General features: G+C 42.1%; 1 protein-coding gene across 1 annotated transcript in view; it reads right to left on the reverse strand.

The window, feature by feature from the left end:
- The window catches only part of ZC3H12C (zinc finger CCCH-type containing 12C), a 39,222-nt gene extending 20,233 nt beyond the window's left edge, over positions 1-18,989 (reverse strand). Inside the window, exons 1-2 of the mRNA XM_032208271.1 lie at positions 18,825-18,989; positions 491-1,257 (exon numbers count right to left, since the gene is read on the reverse strand). Of these exons, the coding sequence (XP_032064162.1) occupies positions 491-1,185 (695 nt within the window). The 5' untranslated portion in view covers positions 1,186-1,257; positions 18,825-18,989. The remainder of the gene's footprint in view (positions 1-490; positions 1,258-18,824) is intronic.
- Positions 18,990-19,261: the final 272 nt, after the last annotated feature.

Raw genomic sequence — 19,261 nt, forward strand, 5'->3', positions numbered from 1 at the left:
TAACCAACACTCAGATTTTACAGATAGATCACTTATCACATGAACCTACTGAGGAAAAGTATCCCTTAAACCACTCTCTTCTAAGTCACTTACTGTTTTATAATCTTAAAGAATCTTTGCTTTGACCTCTTGTAAGTAACTGGATACAGCAATTACTCGTAGCAATGGTGCCTAATAAGGATTTTTTTTTAACTATATCAGAAGTTAATTAACTATTAGACTGGCAGTGGGAAGGAGAGATTTGATAGCTGTGTACACAGGGAGATTAACATAGTTAACCTACGGTTATTTTAACAGCAAGTACAAACCACTGAACTCTTACAGACCTCTAGCCTGATTACAAGATCAGCACAGTGTGTGGTTGAGGAAGAAGCTTGCAAAAGAACCTGCACACAGTTTTAGGCAATTATACAGAACATCAGTGCTTGAATTGGACAAGGTAATTCTGTTTCCATTTAAAAACAAAAGGAAAAGCTTCATGGTCACATACCTCATTGCAACATTGCTGCCATCAATAACTATTGGCCTCAGGTTGTCACCATCCTCCGTCACATCCTCCTGCAGCGGAGATTCTGACCTCTGAGACTCTATGGAAGACGCTTCACGCATTACACTAGTGTTAGCATTAGTTACAGACTGATCAGTCTCAGTTTTATTCCCAAGTTTGACAAGTTCTCCCAAAATATCGTTTATTAAAGCATCAGTACCAAGTTTATTTAGTACAAGTTGAACCTGCTCTTCAGAGTAACCCAACTTAAGTGCAAACTCCAGTTTGGTTTGATATTCTTTCACCACATCAGGGGGCTTTTTGACTTCCTTCGGTACTATCTGAGCCTCTTCTATCCTAAAGTCTTGCAAGATTTCATTTCTTTTTAGAATATGAGGCTCTAAGCAAGGAGATCGGCACAGCTGTCGGTGAGTCTTAGGCAATAAATGTGATTCTGATGCAGAATTATTCAGTTTCTCTGAATCATTATCAGAATTTGTGCTTTCTTCAGAGTCACAACTGGAGCTTCCTGAAGTCTCTTCAGATGCCTCCTTGACTACATCTTCTTTCCTAGAATTAACCTTATCCATCGTTGGCTTCTCCGCCATCGACCAAGGTACAATTGCATTTATTTGTGTGCCAGTGCTCCCCACATAAAGATGGCCTAAGTCATGCCCCAGGTGATCCTTCAAGCCCATGAAGCTGCTGCATGTACTTGACTCCACTTTGCTGTTTTTCTTGTATTCCTGAATATAAAGTGTTCCGTATTCCTGAAGAGAGAACAAAAATGTTGCAACTGGTTACACATCTTACTTGTTTTGTATTTTCTTCCTGCTTCCTTGGAACTGCACTTACTGTCTCCCAGAAACGAAATATGACTTATTTTTTAAATATGGAAAACTTTTTTGGGAAAAAACAACAACAAAAATTAATAAGGAATAAATGTAGGTAAGCTGACTAACAACTGTTTTCCGAATGTATGAAATGCTTTTACTTAATCATTTCTAGAAATGTGAAAGAATAGGAAAGTTTATATAGTTTATGAAAATAAATAGTTTAATGAAAGAATAGTAAACCAAACAAGCTTTTTTTTACTGTAACTCGGAATTCATCAAGAGCTAAAGGTACCCAGGTATTTCTTCTAACTATAGACAAAACTGCAATAACAACAAAAAAATGCATCTGTACAAGTACTATAAAAACTTTTTAAACTAAGTAGCTTAGATTCTCTGTTGAATAGAAATTAGCATAATACTAGATTACCTGGCTTATTAGGCAAATAGAAGACACTACCATAAACAAAAGTTATTAGTAACATAAAAATAAGAAACTTATTGGCCCTAAAATACACTATCGGTTAAACTAAATACACTCAAGCTATTTCTGAACTCTTTCATAAAGTGATAATTAAGTGAAGAAAGGCTAATTGCTCTCAGAGTACTGCATTACTAACATATATAGGATGTAGAGGCATGGATTGATCTAATGGCCAATAAAGCCAATGGAAATCCTTGCACTGATCACACCAGGCTATTCATCAAGCCAGTACGGCAACAAAATTAAATGCTAATTTCAACTCTTGGACTTGACTCGTGCAAGCCTTTTGCTGGATCAAACTAAATATATCGAAAGAAGTCACATAGGAAGAATGGAAAAAAAAAAGTTGCAGTTTTCTGGACTTTGTACATTTGCTGCACCAGTTTTTCTGGAGGTATTTCGTATAACAGTTATACAGAAGTTAGCTGCCCATTTCATCACAAAGATTACTTCCACAATCTATACTTCTAAAGATAGCTTGCAACCTCTTTCCCGTATTTTGTTCTTTTAGAAGAATTTAGATGGGAATTTTTACTAACTGCTTCAACTAAAAAAGTAAAAGACTTCTCATAAATGACAACGGTCAGTATGAAGCAATTCTGCTGCAAGGTTACGATAAAATAATAATAAAAAAACACCAAGGGAAGACTACGAAACAAAGAGTTTGTTCACACTTCATCTTACAAGGCAGAATATAAGACTAAGATGTAGACTCAAGGGATTTCACTTGAACTTGACAAATACAGTACAGACACAAACTTCATTAAAGAAGTTATATTGAGAAAAAAACATGCTAAGCAGAATCCCTTGATCTACACTAATACAAGTTACTGATACATCCCACAAAGAGCCAACATCTCTGACAGCAAGTACATTAACTCTCCTATTCCCTTACAGGAGAGCATTTAAGAATAACCCAGTGTTTTTTAAATACAGTGTACGTTCCTCTTCTAGGGATAACGATCTGGGTGCACATGAGCAATTCATCCAGGCTGGCCTTAAGACTAAAGGGAATCAACCAAGGAAACCGGCCCCTGATTTAATCACAGAGCATCCCATAGGCACTTAATGCTAAGATATCATTGCTGGGGTGGAGATTTCATTAACTGAATAAAAAAAGTTTACCTGAGAGTTTTTAGTTATAATACATAAAAAAAATCACCAGAAGCATTTCTGTATCCAGTGCCATAATCTGGTTAAGACGGACCACTAAAAATATTCTACTTTGAAGTTTTATTTTGATCTGGCTATTAGAAGGGAGTAAGGCCACAACATTCTCCCAAACAGAATATCAAGGAACATTACGTTCCCTTAACTTGAAGTTTTAGGATTTCTAGCCATACCACAGATCAAACACAACAAGAAATTAAGAGATGAACCTTTCCAACCAGTGATTTAGTAACTAATGTAATGCACTCGATAGCACAGTGCTAGTAACAAATCACAGTGATATCCCAATAAAAGGATACAGTTAGAAAACCCAACGGTGTGGCCTTCATAGGACTGACCCCCCTCCCAAAAAAACAACAACAACAACAAAAAACTCAAACAAGGAAAACCTATTGGAAGCAAGGCTGCTAAGCAACAAGCCCTTAGTTGCTAGGATGCGCTCCTTTAACATACCATCATGAATACTAGCGCGGCAAAAGAATAATTTGGTATGAACAAAAGCCCATGAAAAAGAGTGGGACTTAAGTGCGTCTGGTTTCCCCTCGGAGAACAATGCAGCTGCCAAACCAATCTGGAAGGCCCGACATCATTGTTCCCCAGCCGCAATCTGCTCTGACTCGAGGAAGTCCAGTTAATGGGCAACACTGAAAAGTTGAGCTGGCTCATGTACCGCCGCCGCAGAATGCGCTCGGATAATGGGTCGCTGCCTAAATCCGTGTACTGTGAAATGTCATTTTAGCACTCAGCTAGGAGGAGAGAGAGGCTGGGTTTTGTTTTTCCTTCTCTCCCCCCCCCTTGGAAGTGTGGGGGGGATGAGGTTGGATATTAACAGCATGGCATAAAGAAATCTTGAAGTGCCTCGATCACCAGGAGGATTTTGTTTGCTTAGTGTTAAAATAACACTTAAGTCGTTTTCCAATTCCTTCTTCGCTGAAATTTGAGTGCCTCACAGCAACTACAGTCATAACACCCTCCAGTGTGATTAAAAAACCTCATTGGCATATGAATATATCCGAAGATCAGACCTAATACGGAGCATAGTTGAGATGATTTGCACATCAACTACTTACAAAAAGTGACCACAAGTTGAGCTCCGTGCATTGTTGGGAATGTATGTATCACCCCCCCAGCACGCATCTGCTTTAAGTCTCCCCAGTCTCTCAAGGGTAGTTAAGACGAGGCATCCACTGCAAATCCCAAACTGAAGATTTCTGAAATAGTTGTGCTTAACAAGCAGTGTGCTATTCCTGGCATTTGGCCTATACCCTGCATGCAAACTGTACTTGTTTTCAGACCAATTTTTGCAACATCCGTGAACTTTGCACACTGTATTTGTGGTCAGCAGCATCTCTCTGAAATGCTGGCCTTGGGAGCTCCCAAGGTGATGTCCCTTACAAGAGCCCCCATTAGAACCATGAAAATCAGACGCCACTGTTAAATGCTGCTGGAGTTGATTATTTTATCTTGACCTTGTTAGCGAGGAGCAATATGCCAGAATCTGTTTATTTGGAATTCAAATTCATTCAAGCACTAGTGTACTTAGATATAGCACAATGAAGGTCAAAAAAAAAAAAAAGCCAACAGAAAAGGTCACATTTATTCAAGGAGTAACATCAGATACGAAGAACTCCTTACACTCTTTATTTACAAGGAACTCTCATTATGCACATAAGGTTTTGAAGTATGCATGCTGATACAATGCAATATAGATAACAAAAACATCCACTACGAGTTCTGACTTGACTGAGTGCCAAACAAGCAAACAAATCAGCCAAAAAAACTTGTGTCAAGAAAAGTCTGCAACTTTTGGTTATGCTGAGTAACATAACATGCTTTTATGCGTAAAGAAAAAAAAAAAACAACAACAAATTGGGGGTTACCAATTTCATTATAGTTACAACAATGTAACTTTTAAGAACAAACGACAGCCTGTTTGAAACCAGAGCATCTCATGCTAGATTCACTGATAATGGCCCAAAATATTGTACTATTGAGTCATTTATGAAGCATAAATGTAATACGTTGGATGAGAACTGTGCTATTACATTGTAGAATTGCATTCCTTTTTCATTTCCATTTTCATCCACTGTTCTCCACTAGCTGTTAACAACAATCAACTCATTAATTCACAGAGTATTTCTATTTCTCAGAGGAATGTGGGCAAAGAGATCATCTAATCTTTTAATGCATATTCTGAATATTATTCACTTACAACTGAACATAAGAAAAGTAGTTTAATGCAAATTTCGTTCATGGAGGAAAATAACAAGGAGCAAATGGCATGTCTTGTGGCAAAGTACCAGAAATTGTGTATTCTCAAAAGAATTCATGAGTTTCTGAAGATGCATTCTACAGTGAAATAGATCATCTTGTTTTCACACAGGAAGTTTTTTTCTAAATCTTCTAAAAAGAAAATGGGAAATATTGAAATCACAGTTTGTTGAAACACTGTAATCACTTGTCACAAAGAAGTGCATAGCTGATCAGGAAAGAAAAAATGAACGTGTGTTACTCAAATCGTAAAGATACTGCAACAATGCAAATAAAATAATGAATATGTAATAAATACCTACTGCTGTAGTTTCTATGTATTTAATTACCATTGTATTTCAGCGAGTGCTGTTGTCTGCATCATTCTACCCAACAAAGGAAGGATGTCCCATTGAACAGATTGGTTAATGCTCTGGGGCAACAGATGTCTACTGGAACTGCAGGAGACCAGCAACTGGTGGCCTGCCCATCTTCTGAAAACTTTCAATAGACTCATGCATATGTTCACACAATAGGGCATGTGGTAGAAATGCAAACCTCTTTTTAACCCTTTTATATGCTCTCTTTCCCTCCCAACTCATATATGAAGGTCTTTGTTTTTTTTGTTTTGTTTTTTCTTTACAGGATCCTTGGAACACAGGCTCATGGCGTATATAGCGCTTGTTCTTCAGCCTAACATCTGAACTCAAAACATAAAACAAAACAGATTAGAAACTTTATAAAAATAACTGTGCTACATTTGACACACTTATGAATAGCTTTCAAAGCACAAAAGCTTTGAATGGAACACGTTCCCACCTGAGAATATCCTAATGCTCTCACAATACAGTATCTCTGCACAGCTCACAATGGAGCTCTTCCTATTTTCATAAACAGAAAAAGTTACCCATTGTATGGTACAAAACAAAAAAAAGTTTTCTTTCTTCTTTTAAAAGCGTTTTCTACCTCTCAGAAATTAAAATAAGCAGTAGCCTACTTGCAAAAAGAACGTCAAGACCCGTAACTCAAGGTTGAAACCTTCCCTTCTCCTCAAAGGGCCAGAAGGAATTTTGTTCTATGGATGGGTACTGCCTACCATTTTCAGGTTCTTGCAAACGCACCGTTTCTACTGCTTTTAAAAGTTCCTTAACAGAATGCACTGAGCCAGAAGATGACTCTTTAATATACTTAGTCTTCATATATATATATATATATATATATATATATATTTTTTTTTTTCTTTTAAGAGGTACCCAAAGTGTGCAAACCTCATCTGACCCAGACGCTAGCTACGTTGTCGGAGCACAAACTGACCTGCTGGAACATCAGAAAGGCGAAGCGTCCCATTGCTGCAGAGAGAAGCCCGTATACTTACGTTCGCTGGGAAACACACAGACATTGGTTTCTTGTAGCTGTTCCAGAAGCAACTCCTTAACACGATTTCAGCTGCAGACTTCAGGCTAGCGAGCAGAACAATGAATGGATGAACAGATGGACCCGCAATGTCTTTGCTTAACCTATTACTGAGCGGAAGAGGAGCCAATCACAACCCGCAGCGCTCACAATTAGTTGGCCGGGCAGATGCAAGGCAACCTCCCCACCCTGCATCAGGTTTGGAGGTTTCTAAGATAAGCAAGTTGATGTCATTCGCAGGGTCTGCCCCAGGCAGCATGTGTATTAACGAGGGGTATGCAGCAACAATAGGCCATACAAAAGAGACTAGCAGGCAGCTGCTGTATGAGAGCCAGAGTCATTAGGGAGCAGGCTGCCAACAAGAAACACCTGGCTTGGGCAGACTTCGGCTTCTCCTCATTGTTTCTAATTCATGAAACAAAGAAAAGGAATTATTTTTTAAGTAGTAAAAGTTGTGAGTTCCTATGAAATTAAAAAAAAAAAAAAAAAAAAATCACTCCCAAGGAATATAATCTCTCCCATCACGGAAACTAAAAGTTTTTTTTAAGGAAAAATATTGAGGTGAAATAAATCCATCAGTAGCTATGTGTGTTCCCCTTCTCTTGTTAGCAAAATTAATCATATCGGTACATTGTGCAAGGAGCTATGAAAGGAGCCCACACTAGGCACTGAAATGTATTCAGAAACCGCTTTCTGATTTTCCTGACACTTTTGTGCATCAGTCACTAAGTGTAATAAATTTGCATTTATACACAGCTATAACAGTACTTGTGGGTATATTTCAGTTTCAGCAGAAGGCAAAACTGATTAAACTAAACTCACATAATATTAATACGTGCAATAATGCACATTTTTATGCAATGGCAGTGAAACATTAGGGCACTTGACAGAAAGGCAGCAAGAAGCACCCTTTTGTTCTGGCACCGCTCCTGTTTGTAACAGGACTTCTCTCCCTGTTATTTCACAGGCCTGTTCTGGATGTCAAGATCTTTCTGCTCCTTTGCAGTGATGAAATATTTGAACAGAAGTCAGGAGCTAGGCAATAGCCGGCTTCTCTTGTTTTTATTTTGACTGAGGTAAGCCACAATGATAACCCAAACCCAAACTCCAGTCCTGCTCCCTGCACTGCCCAATGTTTCCAATCCAACAGGCCCTAAAACAGCAGCAAGGTTTGATGTCTGATTAAAAAAGCAGAGTCATACGGCCTTCCAAATCAGAAGCTGCCATGGCTGGTAACCTCAGCACAGGCAGCTCAGTGCAGAGAAGCACGCAGCCTTGCAGAGATTCGACATTTGCAAACATTCACCTGAACGACTGCTAGAAGAGCAAATTTTCTGAACTTCAGCATCTGTATGTGGCTGAAAGCATGACTGAAAACCACAGGGTCAGCTGTCCTCCTCCTCTGCTTGGGAAGACAGGCGACCTGCTGGGAAACTTCAGCTGCGATTTAGAAGAAGTAACGAATGTGAACAGGTTTGTTAGGCCTCTCTGGGTGATTTCCCAGAGCTTTATGTGGATGTTAGCGATTCAAGGCAGTAAACGAAACCACACTCCATCACGCTACCACCTGATGACTTTACCACACGTCCAGATACGAAACTGAAGATCAGGACCCCCAAGTTTAGTTCCTCTGCACTGTCCACTAAACACTCCCGAGAACAACAGCCAGCACCACTATTTTGGGGCTTTTGAGTCAGCGGCAGGAGGAGACTCCTCACTAATTTCTGCCACCGTGAACACAAAGACTGAGGGAAAGCTACCCACGAGCACAGTGGGAAGCCTGATCTCCAGCACTGGATTAAGCCTCTTTGCAAACAGCGAATAAAAGCAGTGATCTGAAAAAGCTAATCAGTCCCTGCTGTGGTATTTAGACTACCTCAGTCGCCGGTATTGGATAATGTTAAGCATGTTAAAACTTCTGTAGGCAAAATAAGAAGCCAGTCCACTTCCCCTATGCCCAAGATCTGCCCTTAAAAGCAAGCAGGATCACTTGGTAGTCATTAGTTTAATATCTCCCTGATTAGAGCCAGGCACTTCTTCTGTGACAGCAGAAATGCCTGTTTTGGCAGAGGGCATGTGAGCCACCATCTACATGCAAACTGAGAACTTCCCAGCACAGAAGTGGTGTCCTTATGGCTCCACACACACAGCTAGGACAAGAATATGATCGGGCTTGAAAACCTACCTTCAAAATAAGGGTGTAAGTTCTGGAAGTTTATTTGCTAAGACGGGTCCCCTCAATGTCTTCTGCAGTAGCAATAAGTATAACAAGAACAAACAAACAAACCACACAAAACAAACAGAGAAACCCTACACCACAAAACAACTTCCCATACTCCAACCGCGTCTTGTGGGCACCAGGTCTGAGCGTCGGCTGCTGGTAAATCTTCGTGCTAAGGCCACGCTGCTGCCCTGACTGTGACTAAACTCGGGACAATCTCAAGACTTGTGCTATATTGTTTCATTTGCATAAAGTTTTCTAACAAGCTGCAGTTGCGTGAATTAAGAAAACATTTTTTGCATGATGTCAGCTCCGTGAACCAGCTGCCTGGACTCGAAGAATTCTCTCGGCTCGCCCCTGAAAGAAGCTGTGCTGCCGAAGGTTTACAAAATGTCAGATCATCCCATTAAATCATGTTTGCAATGACAGCACAGCATTCATATTAAGGTTTTAACCAGTACACTAGGCTTCCTACTGGGATTGAGGGGGTCAACAAAGAAACCTCAGTAAGAAACAATGTGGATCTCCTGTCACATCTGTGACGGGCTACAATAGAATCACTCGAAAGTACACAGCGCAAACGAACAAAGAGCTCTACTTCTTCGCTAAAACCTGCAAATCCCATAACTTGACTAGCTCAGCAACCTCCTCTCACCTCATTTAAAATACAAAGAGTCACGAAGTTAAACCCCGTCGCCAAACTACAGCATATGGCAGCTCTTCAAACTTCTGACCTTTCAAGAGGGGGAAGCTCCCAACACCTACTTCTTGTGGCTCCCACAGATCCCACAGCTCACAGCGCTCATCGGGTCTCTGACGCCACTTGGCTGAGCAGCAGGCTAGCCCAAAATCGTGAGCTGGGTGGAGGTGGGGGGATAACTCGGACTCAGAGGCAGAAGGAGAGTCGAGGAGGGCACAGAGCCAGGGGTAGGATGCTGTAGGGGTGCAGCCTCGGCTGGGAGAGGGGTGGGAAGGGAAGAGTCCCCTCCTTGGGAGGATCTGAGGGACCACGGCAGACAGAGCTGGAGCACCTATGAAATCCGGACTGCCTAGAGAGAAGAGCTGCTGCTTTCATACAAACCTTGACATTTCAAGCACAGAGACAAAGCCTTTAAAAAAAAGAAGTGATTGTATGCAAGCATAACGAGTGGTCACTCTGTAACTCCCGGGCTACGGTTGCAGCAATTAGATGATTTGCCTACCAATGCATTTCGTTATCTTTTATTGTAGAACTTTATGATAAATCTCCAGTAATAACTGATGTATTTGCAAGAAACTGAACAAGTTAAATCAAGCACATAACACTGCATTTATGAAACTGAGACAAAGGTTGTATACTAAGACAAAGCTCACTGCTGTGCCATTGCAAAATATCCTACGTTCATTGCTGTACTTGGAAGCTGCAAGGGAAATGCTTTTATTCCAAACAATGAGGTGGAAATAGGTGTTCAAGACCAGGCTGGATGGGACTTGGAGCAACCTGATCGAGTGGGTGGCATCCCTGCCCGTGGCAGGGGGCTGGAACGGGATGGTCTGTCAGGTCCCCTCCAACCTGAGCCATCCTATGGTACGATGCTACAAAATGCAGCAGAAATTCCTCTTCACCAGTCCGTGTCTTGAGTGATGCCAAGTGTCTCAAGCTCAGCACTTGGAGAGAAGAATGCTTAGTTTGGAGAAATGCTGAAGTGGTACTCTAGACGCTATCTACACGTGGCCACAAAACAAACAAACAAAAAACCACCGCCACTCTTACAGCCACACAGAGAACTAACCGGCCAGTAAAAACCCCCTAGAATTCAGGAACACAACCGATGTTATGATAAAGATGAGTAATGCTCTGCCTAGAGAAAATAGCTGGCCTGCAAAACAAATATTTTTAAAGTATCAATTGCATTTTAAAGTGCAATGTGATTTCTCCATAGGAATATAAATAAAACCACTTTCAAATGAAAAAAGCTGAGCAGCAAAGAGTTACTTCAATTGTGGAAAGACAACCAAAGATGCCAGTAGTTATCCTTTAATTTTAACAAGGCAGGGATGCGCTTTCCACCAGGCCATCATCCTAAGAGGTCAATGAGTTCCCAGTGTAAGATCACCAGTATTGACAGCATGCAAGACTTGAGCAAGCTGTTGCTCAATTCATCACATCCTCTAATATGTTTTAAAGAGAAGAGCAAAAACTTAAGCTTTTTCTTTTCCAGAAGTAGCAATTACTTCTTTGCTGACCATGCAGATGAACAGCTGCAGTCTTTCCTCATCTGTGGGTAGACAAAGGCCGTGACCACAGGCTGTTTGCCATGAGATGACTTGGTGCCCACATGCAGCTGCCCCCAAATACTGCTGCCTGCTTAAGGAGGCCGACGGGCTCGAGCCCGACCAGCCAACTGAGCAGAAAGCACAGAGCAGAGACATTGCAGTCACCCCACAGCCTCTCTGGGCAGCCTGTGCCAGGGCTCCGTCACCCGCCCAGCACAGCAGTGCTGCCTGGTGCTCAGAGGGAGCCTCCTGGGTGCCCGGCTGTGCCCATGGCCTCCTGTCCTGGCACTGGGCACCACTGAGCAGAGCCTGGCTCCGGCCTCTCTGCACCCTCCCGTCAGGGATTTAGGGACACGGATGAGATCCCACAACCACATCACACACGACCACATCTGCATAAATAAACCAGTGCTTGCACACACACACGGCACAGCCACAGAAGTCCTGCTTCCAAGAAGATTAAGTCAGGTGACCAGAAATTCTTGGTGTTTCGGGGAAACAGATACACAAGAGCAATCCAAACTGTATCAGGAAAGTGTTCTCCTTTATGGGATGCAGATGTAATTTCACCATTCCCACTGTTTGGCCATTCAAGGTTTAATTTCTTAACTATGCCTGTAGAAGAGGATCCTTTCACTCCCTGTTCAGATACAGCCATGAGTAAGACCCACCAACCCTGTGGACCTTGCTTTAGGATTGTTCCCTCAGTTACAGTCTCCTGAGGGAGGGGATTTTTTTTCCCCTCTTAAAAAAATACAAATATCATGGAAAAATATAACAGCTGCCACTAGTGCTGAGGGTAAGTTCAGAAGCTTTCTTTAGAAATGCACTGTAATCTAGTATCTTGTATTTATTTCTGCTCTTGGTGATGCAAGAGCCTACAATATGTTGTTATTAAGGAAATTACCCAGATTAAAAAAGGACAGAAAAATCACCTGCCTGGTTATCAATTCCAGTCTGTAGCCACTTAAGGGTCTATCCTACTTTTACACAGCTTGCTAAAGGAAACCAAGAAAAGCAGCTTCCAACCTGCACCTTCCAGCTCTACCAGTCAGTTTTTCCTCCTGATTGCAAACCACGATGTCGAAAGCCCCCTGCCACGCAGCAGGGTGGCTGCTGATCAGCTGCTCCCATCCACACCAGGGCAGCGCGGAACACGCAGGTTTCTGCCACAAACTGGATGACGACAATTAGTTTAAGGTCATTGCCAGAGGACATCGTTTCATTCCTTCCTTATTTTGATTTATTTACTCGTGAATTGAGGCAGAGACACCGACAAACAAATCCCTGTGGAGAGGAGAGAGGAGTTTCCGGCGGTACACGTTGGATTCGATCTCTTCCCACTTCCAGAATGAGTCACGCTGTCTGGGTGCTTTCTGAACGTGAAAATCTGAACTGTCTAATTAACTTTCCTTGTGACAATATTGGGCGGCCAGACAATGCCTACAACTGTACAAAGTGTACGCCGTCATGCTTCGCAAAGTACTTTTATTCAAATTTGTTCTGTCAGAAGAAAATCCGCTAACAAAACTAACATGGTTAAGTGGGGGAAAAAAAAAAAAAAAAAAGTATTGTCTTCATTTAAATACAAATTTCAGAGACTTCGCTAGTCAACCTAACATCTTTTATCTGTGCCATGCTATTATTAAGAGTTTGAAAGGAGTGTCAGAGGAAAATAGGCTTCTCAAACTGTCTAGCAACATGGGCAGGTTGTGTTTCAGGTCATGCTGCTGGCAAGAGAGCTCCTTAATCTCCAGGGTTCCTGGACAGAGTTCAAGGTGTTGGTTGGACTCTGTGTAGCCCTAAATGGCTTCACAGGGCTATGCTTATTTGAGAGACAATTCCTCTGCCTGTACCACGCTGCTGCAGTTGTCATTTTGGACTGGAGCCTTCTCCGAGGGAGCTGCCAGCAGCGGATTTTCTGCAAGACTTTCAACTTTACAATTCACTCTCTACAGGGATGAAAAAGCCAAAAACAACATGTTAAGGTTCAAATTTTTTACTCAGATTTTTAAAGTAAAGAATTAAGAAAGAGACAGCAAATGTGGTTTGCTGAGACACACTTGGTGTATAATTCTTCCCTGCTTTCTGGGGAATCTTTTAATAGCACTGACAAGTAGTAACAACAGCCAGATCATTTGGTAAGCAGGTTACTGTAGCTGCAAATCCAAGTTCAAAAAGAAATAAAGAGAAAATAACTACCCAGAGATCAATCCGATTACCTGTCATCTAGGTAAGGATTTTCTTCAGATTGCCGTATCCCAGAACTCAGGAGAACCGACCAGGAACTCCACACACTAAGCTGCAGACACCAATCTTTGAAATCCTAATTTTACATATTAATAAAAGTTTGGCCACTTTTGTTTAATAACCTAATATATCAGAAAGAGACAAACCATCTGGTAGTGATTTTAAACAATCTTTGTAGGACTTCAAAGTTGCAGATTCATTTTGTTCTAAGCTCAGAAGGTTGCAACTTTTAAGTTAGAAATGAACATTGCAGACCAGGTTTCCTCTATGTTTAGTCCCCACTTTATCATTTTATTTTTAAAGTTGGAAAGCAAACCAGATTTTTGTCCGGTGAGTGAATACCTGTGCATATTCCTTCATTAAAGTTAATACATTTTGATTCTTTTTGGCTCCCCAAGCTCACATTTTCCTTTCCTGAGTTCCACCCTCATACACCGAGTGATGCTGCATTTAAAATTAAATGATTTAGCTTGCAAGGGATCTCCAGAGGTCAACTAGTTCAACAAATCCCACAAAACTCAAAGCAAGGGCAACTACAGCAGGTCACTCGGCACCTTTCCCAGTCAAGCTTCCAGTCAATTTCCAGGGCTGGATATCCCACAGCCTCCCTAAGCACCTACCCAAGCGTTTAAATGCTCTCATGGGGAGAACGTTTCTCTTTATGGCCAGCGAGAATTTCTTCACTGTGACTTGTGACTGCTGGCTCTTCTCCTTCTGGTCTATTCCTCTACACAGAGCATTTCTGTCTTCTCCACACCCTCAGGTTATAGAGCTGAAGAGAGCCGTAAGACTCCTGAGCTTTCTCTTACCAAGGCCACAGAAATTCAGGTTTCCCAGCCTCTCCTCGTACGTGAGGTATTTCAGCCCCCTGCACATCCCTGGAGCTGCCTTCTGGATTTGCTCCAGTCAGTCCACGTCCCCCATCCTCCAGAGACCAAACCTGGGCACGGCGCTCCAAGGGTGATGTCCTGAGTGCCAACAAGAGGCAGACAACCACCCCGTGCATCTGCTGGCTGTGTTCTTGCTAAGACCTATTTCTTAGGACCTATTTCTGCAACGTCATCTTGAGCTTCACTTTCCACAAAAGCCTTCCTCGTCAGCAGATGAACTGAACTCTACTCACAATGCCTGCTGGAGGCATCTGCTTCCAGTGCTCCCCCAGGCACACCGCTGAGTGCTTCCAAGCTGCACATGAGCAATTCAGACTGCTTTCTGCTCACAGAGGGCAGAAAGATCAGTGTTAAGATGATGACACTTGTTGTCTCATGAATGAGTTTGCTCACCTGAGGTCCCTCTTGTACACATCACCAGGTAACTGATCTGTAATGTGCTACCCTCTGAACCCAGCGAGGGGTTCTCATCAGCAGAGAAATGAAGCCAGAGCCACCTCTATGCATCTGTACTGCCATGATGGAACTAAAAACTCCAGAGCCTGGTGTTTCGTGCTCTGTGTGAGCTACAGGCTGCTACCACGGCCTCACGAAACTTTGGAGCTGCCAGCTTTGTGAAGCAAATCAGACAGAGGCCCGTCACCAAATGCTGAACAGAACCTTATGGGGAGGCCACACACGGGACTAACAAAGCCAAAGTGCAATTACTCTGAGTCTTGGAAAAAGGCTGGCTGCCCAGCTCCTCGATGCAAACACACACAATTTCTGTGAAGAGATACAGTTTAATTTCTCCTAAGTTATAAGGGCAAAGGAAGCGTTCCACTCCTAACAGAAGGGATGGCCCATCTGGAGAAGAAGGCAGAGTTCAGAAGAAACAGCCCAACTTTGAATGAGTTTTGGAATTAAGATCAAGCTGCAGCTAGTGGGCACCACACTCGTGAGCCACACAGCCTCTTGCTGGAACCAGATGAAAGCTCTGCCAATGCACACACGATATCAGGTGTTATTTTCCACGCGATGGCTACCATAAGAAGCTATTACCAGACAACTGATCAAGCGGCTGGGGAAACAACAGCTGAAGCAGAAAACTCTGACTTTAATCTGACAGCAGCCAGCGCGGGCTGTAGCTCAGCAACAGCTTCAGGAAGCCCAGACTGCAATCCGACCGCGACAGCGCCGGGAACTGCAGCGAGCCCAACTCACAGCTCAGCTGGCGGCCCGGCGAGAGGAGCAGCAACAACCCCGGAGCAGCTGCTATAGAGACTCGTGAACCCAGGTGCACTGCCCTGGGCGTTTGTAAATCACAGCCCTTCCCCAGCCAGGAGAAACCATTTCCAGAGGTGCGTCTGGCAAGACAAACCGTATGTATTGGAATTATGGCTGAAGGAGAAATTACCTCAGGTTTATAACTCGGTTGAGCATTTTGAGCTGGGGAGGGCCTTAGGGGATGTTGCTGCAGTCTGTGAGGCCCTCAGACCCTCCACTTTGATGGAGAACTCCACAAAAGCACTGATGACACTTTATCAGGGAAATGTCTCACCGAGGATGAGGCTCTGCTTCGATGCTTTGTGCAGGAAGGAGTAGGTAACTCCATGGGTCAAATAACTTCACAGATGACGAAGGATTCAGAGCCCTATCAGAGACAGGGCACCAGTTATAACTAGGAACGCGGAGAGACAAGGGTTTAAAGAGACCAGCTACTTGTGTAAACAGAAACTTGCAGAACAAAAGGAAGCTAGGGAAGTAATTTCTATTGGCGCAATTGCAATCTGTCCCTTCTCTTAGCCAAAACCACCAGATTTAATTAGTCCTAAGATAAAAGGACCAAGTGACAGCAGAGCAGCAATTTTCAACTCATCACAAAATCTCAAAGTTTCACGGCATTTTCCTTCAAGAACTGATCCATTGATTTCTCAACTTAACACATCACTTTTTATAGCTCATATGGGAGGATGGCTCACAGAAATGGTCTTTCAGGAACTATCATGACAGTTTTAGTCAATTACCAAAGCACTCAAGGATTTCAGCCTCTTGCCAGCCCCAGAGCTTGAGCTACTTGCAGCAAGCAGACTGCTTTTCAGGTATCTGCAGTAACTTGTGTCACATGTGCTGCTGAACACCTCCAGCTTCACTCACTTCCCCAATCTTTGGCACCGCTCTGCAACTTTCAACCACCTCCTAAGACATTCCTTTCATACCAAAAGAAATTGCTGTATTTCTTCCTCTGGGAGGATTACTAATGACCACTAAATTCTCCTTCACTCCCGACCACTTCATGTCTTGCTTTGTCTCTTCCTCGCTTTTCCCTGCTTTTCTCAAAATACCGACTTCCACATAAATAAAATCCCTCCTCCTGAACACAGCTTTACTTTTCTCTCCATCCAGACTCAATAAAACTATTTTATGAGAATGCATTCTTAGTTTGTACAATCTTGCTGAAGTTTTATGCCTATTTATCCTGAAAGAACTCAGACCCAAATCACTTTGGATTAAAAACAAAGGTGTTGGGAACTATATTTTCAGAGGGTATATGATGTTTCTACATTTAAAGGACAAAGGACCCTGGGGATGGTCTAGCATTCTGTTCTGCATCTGTATCTACCTACATGTATACATAAACAGACATCTTCCCTCCCAGGGAGGAGGATGACGAATGAGAAATCTTCAAGTGTTACGCTGGTATCATAAATCAAGCAAAAACAACCCCAACACAGCCAGGCACTCAGGAGAGGTAGTCTGGAGCGTGACTGTGCAGTGAGCCTGGCAGAAGGAATCCTGCAGTTGCAGAGGGCGAGCTGCTTTTCTCCCTGTGGCAAACTTCAGAAAGGTTCTTGTCTGGACCTTTCCAGCTGGGACTACAGATGCACAAGTCTGCAGATTCAAGCAGTCTTAAAACATTCTCATTCTGCAGCTGTGATACAAGAACGAGTAGAGCTGGAGTTTACCAAAAAGCTGAAACAACTCCTTAACCAGGGAGCACAACATCCTTGCAGAGTGGCAAAGTGTCAAGTCCAGCTCTTCACGCTAAGCAAAATACAGTTTGAATTTTTGGTAGTGCAAGCCCAGCCTTTTCACACAAGAAACGTGATACAGCCTGAAGTAATCAATCCCAAAACAGGTAAAAAAGGGAAATGCCTAGTTCATCTAAGCAGAAAGCCCCAAGGTTATGAAAACCTTCGTCAGTTTCTGCTCATCAATAAACAACACAGCAAAGAACATGCCTTTTGACACAGCCTCAAGATGCTACATAACAGTATTTAAAGATGCAGAGCTTTAAGGGGGAAACCATCCATATGGTATTTTCCCCCTCTAACCCCGCAGAGCTGCCTATTCCACAAGATACGTAGAGGAAAAACATGGAGAGAGGGGAAAAACGTAAAAGGAGGAGGGGGAAGAGAAGGAAAATTTGAGAGATGCCTCATAACTCTAGCAGGAAGGCAATTATGAGCAGATTACAATTGATTTTCTATCTGCGTGCTAACTGGAAATGAGCAGGGGGTAAGAAAAATGACTCCACTTCTTGTTACACCATCTTACCTCTGCTGTTCTTATACACTACTTCAAACATACAGATTAGTGACTAAAAAGCAGTAAGTGTCAATTCTTTCAAGCATAAAAAAAAAAAGAGGCTTGTTCAATTAATGGGTTACTCACTTCAAACATATGGCAGTGGTAGTACATTCACTGTAAATATTTAGCATGCTTGAAGACGGGAGGCATTTTAAACATAACTGCGCAGTACACAGTAAGAAATATCACACATAACTATACGATAACTTCAGTCCAAGGACTGAAACACTTCAGTCTTTTCACAGAAACAGTTTGCTACAGTCTATGTACAACATCTGTTTCTTCTGGTACCTCGGATATAGTTTCCAGTATCACAAGACACGAAAAAAGAAGTGCAACCACCTTCATCACTAATAAGGCCACTGGCCAGCTGCCATGGCAACAAACACTACGGAAATGAGTGAAGGAGGAAATATCTCCTGAATAACAACAACAAAAAACCCACCCCTATCCACTACTTCCTAGCTACATGCGGGACATTGCTTCACCGAACAGCAGAAGCAACAGAATAATATTTACAGAACAGGAAAAAGGTAAGTTTTACGCCATAACCTGGCATATCCCATTTCCAGCCTTCCCTTTGATTACTGTAACTCTCTACCCCCACCTCTTTTACTACTGTCATTCTTTTTCAAGTAGCTCAGCTTTTAAGAATTAATTAAAATACAGGCTGAGATCCATGGTTAGTAGCGGAGGCTAGACAATTCAGATTAGGATCTGTTATAATTAAAAAAAGAAAAGCATAAGCAGTGAAAAATCCACACAGACTTGAAGTACTCTAGGGTAGGGTGTTTTTTTTTTTTTTTTACTATTATTATTTTTTCCAAAGTATTCGTTCAAGCCAGAAGTCACAGATCTGATGCAGAAAATACTGAACAAGATTGTGACCTCATTAACATACGAAATCAACCTAAATGACATGTGTCCTTCCTACCAAGCACTGAGTACTTTTTTTTTTTTTTTAAATCTGTAGCCATTTCTGAATACAACAAAAACTGACCTAAGCCAAGCAAGTTCCTCATTTCACTTCAAGTTGTCTTTTAATTGTCCTGTTTTAGCTTGCTTAAGGAGTATTTTCATCTACGTGTAGGATATGTAAGATGTCAGTGAAGAAAATCTTGTAAGGTTTTCCACTTACCTATGTAAAATTAAAGAGCAAATGGTTTCATCAAATATTGAACTGAGCCTCCAGTCTTTTCAAGTCTCATCAACTGCTAGTCTAGTTTCCTTCAAAGAAATAAACAGCACTAGAATACCAATAACATCTTAAACAGTTGGTACAATCCAGAAAAGCAAGCAGTGAAATCACTCCAGTGGACTGTTACTCAGCTCACTGTTCAGCCTAAAATGCACAATATACACAGATGAGTCAAGTCTAGATAATCCTTCATGCTCTATCTAGTTGAATAGTGCTGGTTTTTAAATTGCATACCTTAA

This window comes from Aythya fuligula, chromosome 1 (assembly GCF_009819795.1).
Source record: "Aythya fuligula isolate bAytFul2 chromosome 1, bAytFul2.pri, whole genome shotgun sequence".
NCBI lineage: Eukaryota > Metazoa > Chordata > Aves > Anseriformes > Anatidae > Aythya > Aythya fuligula.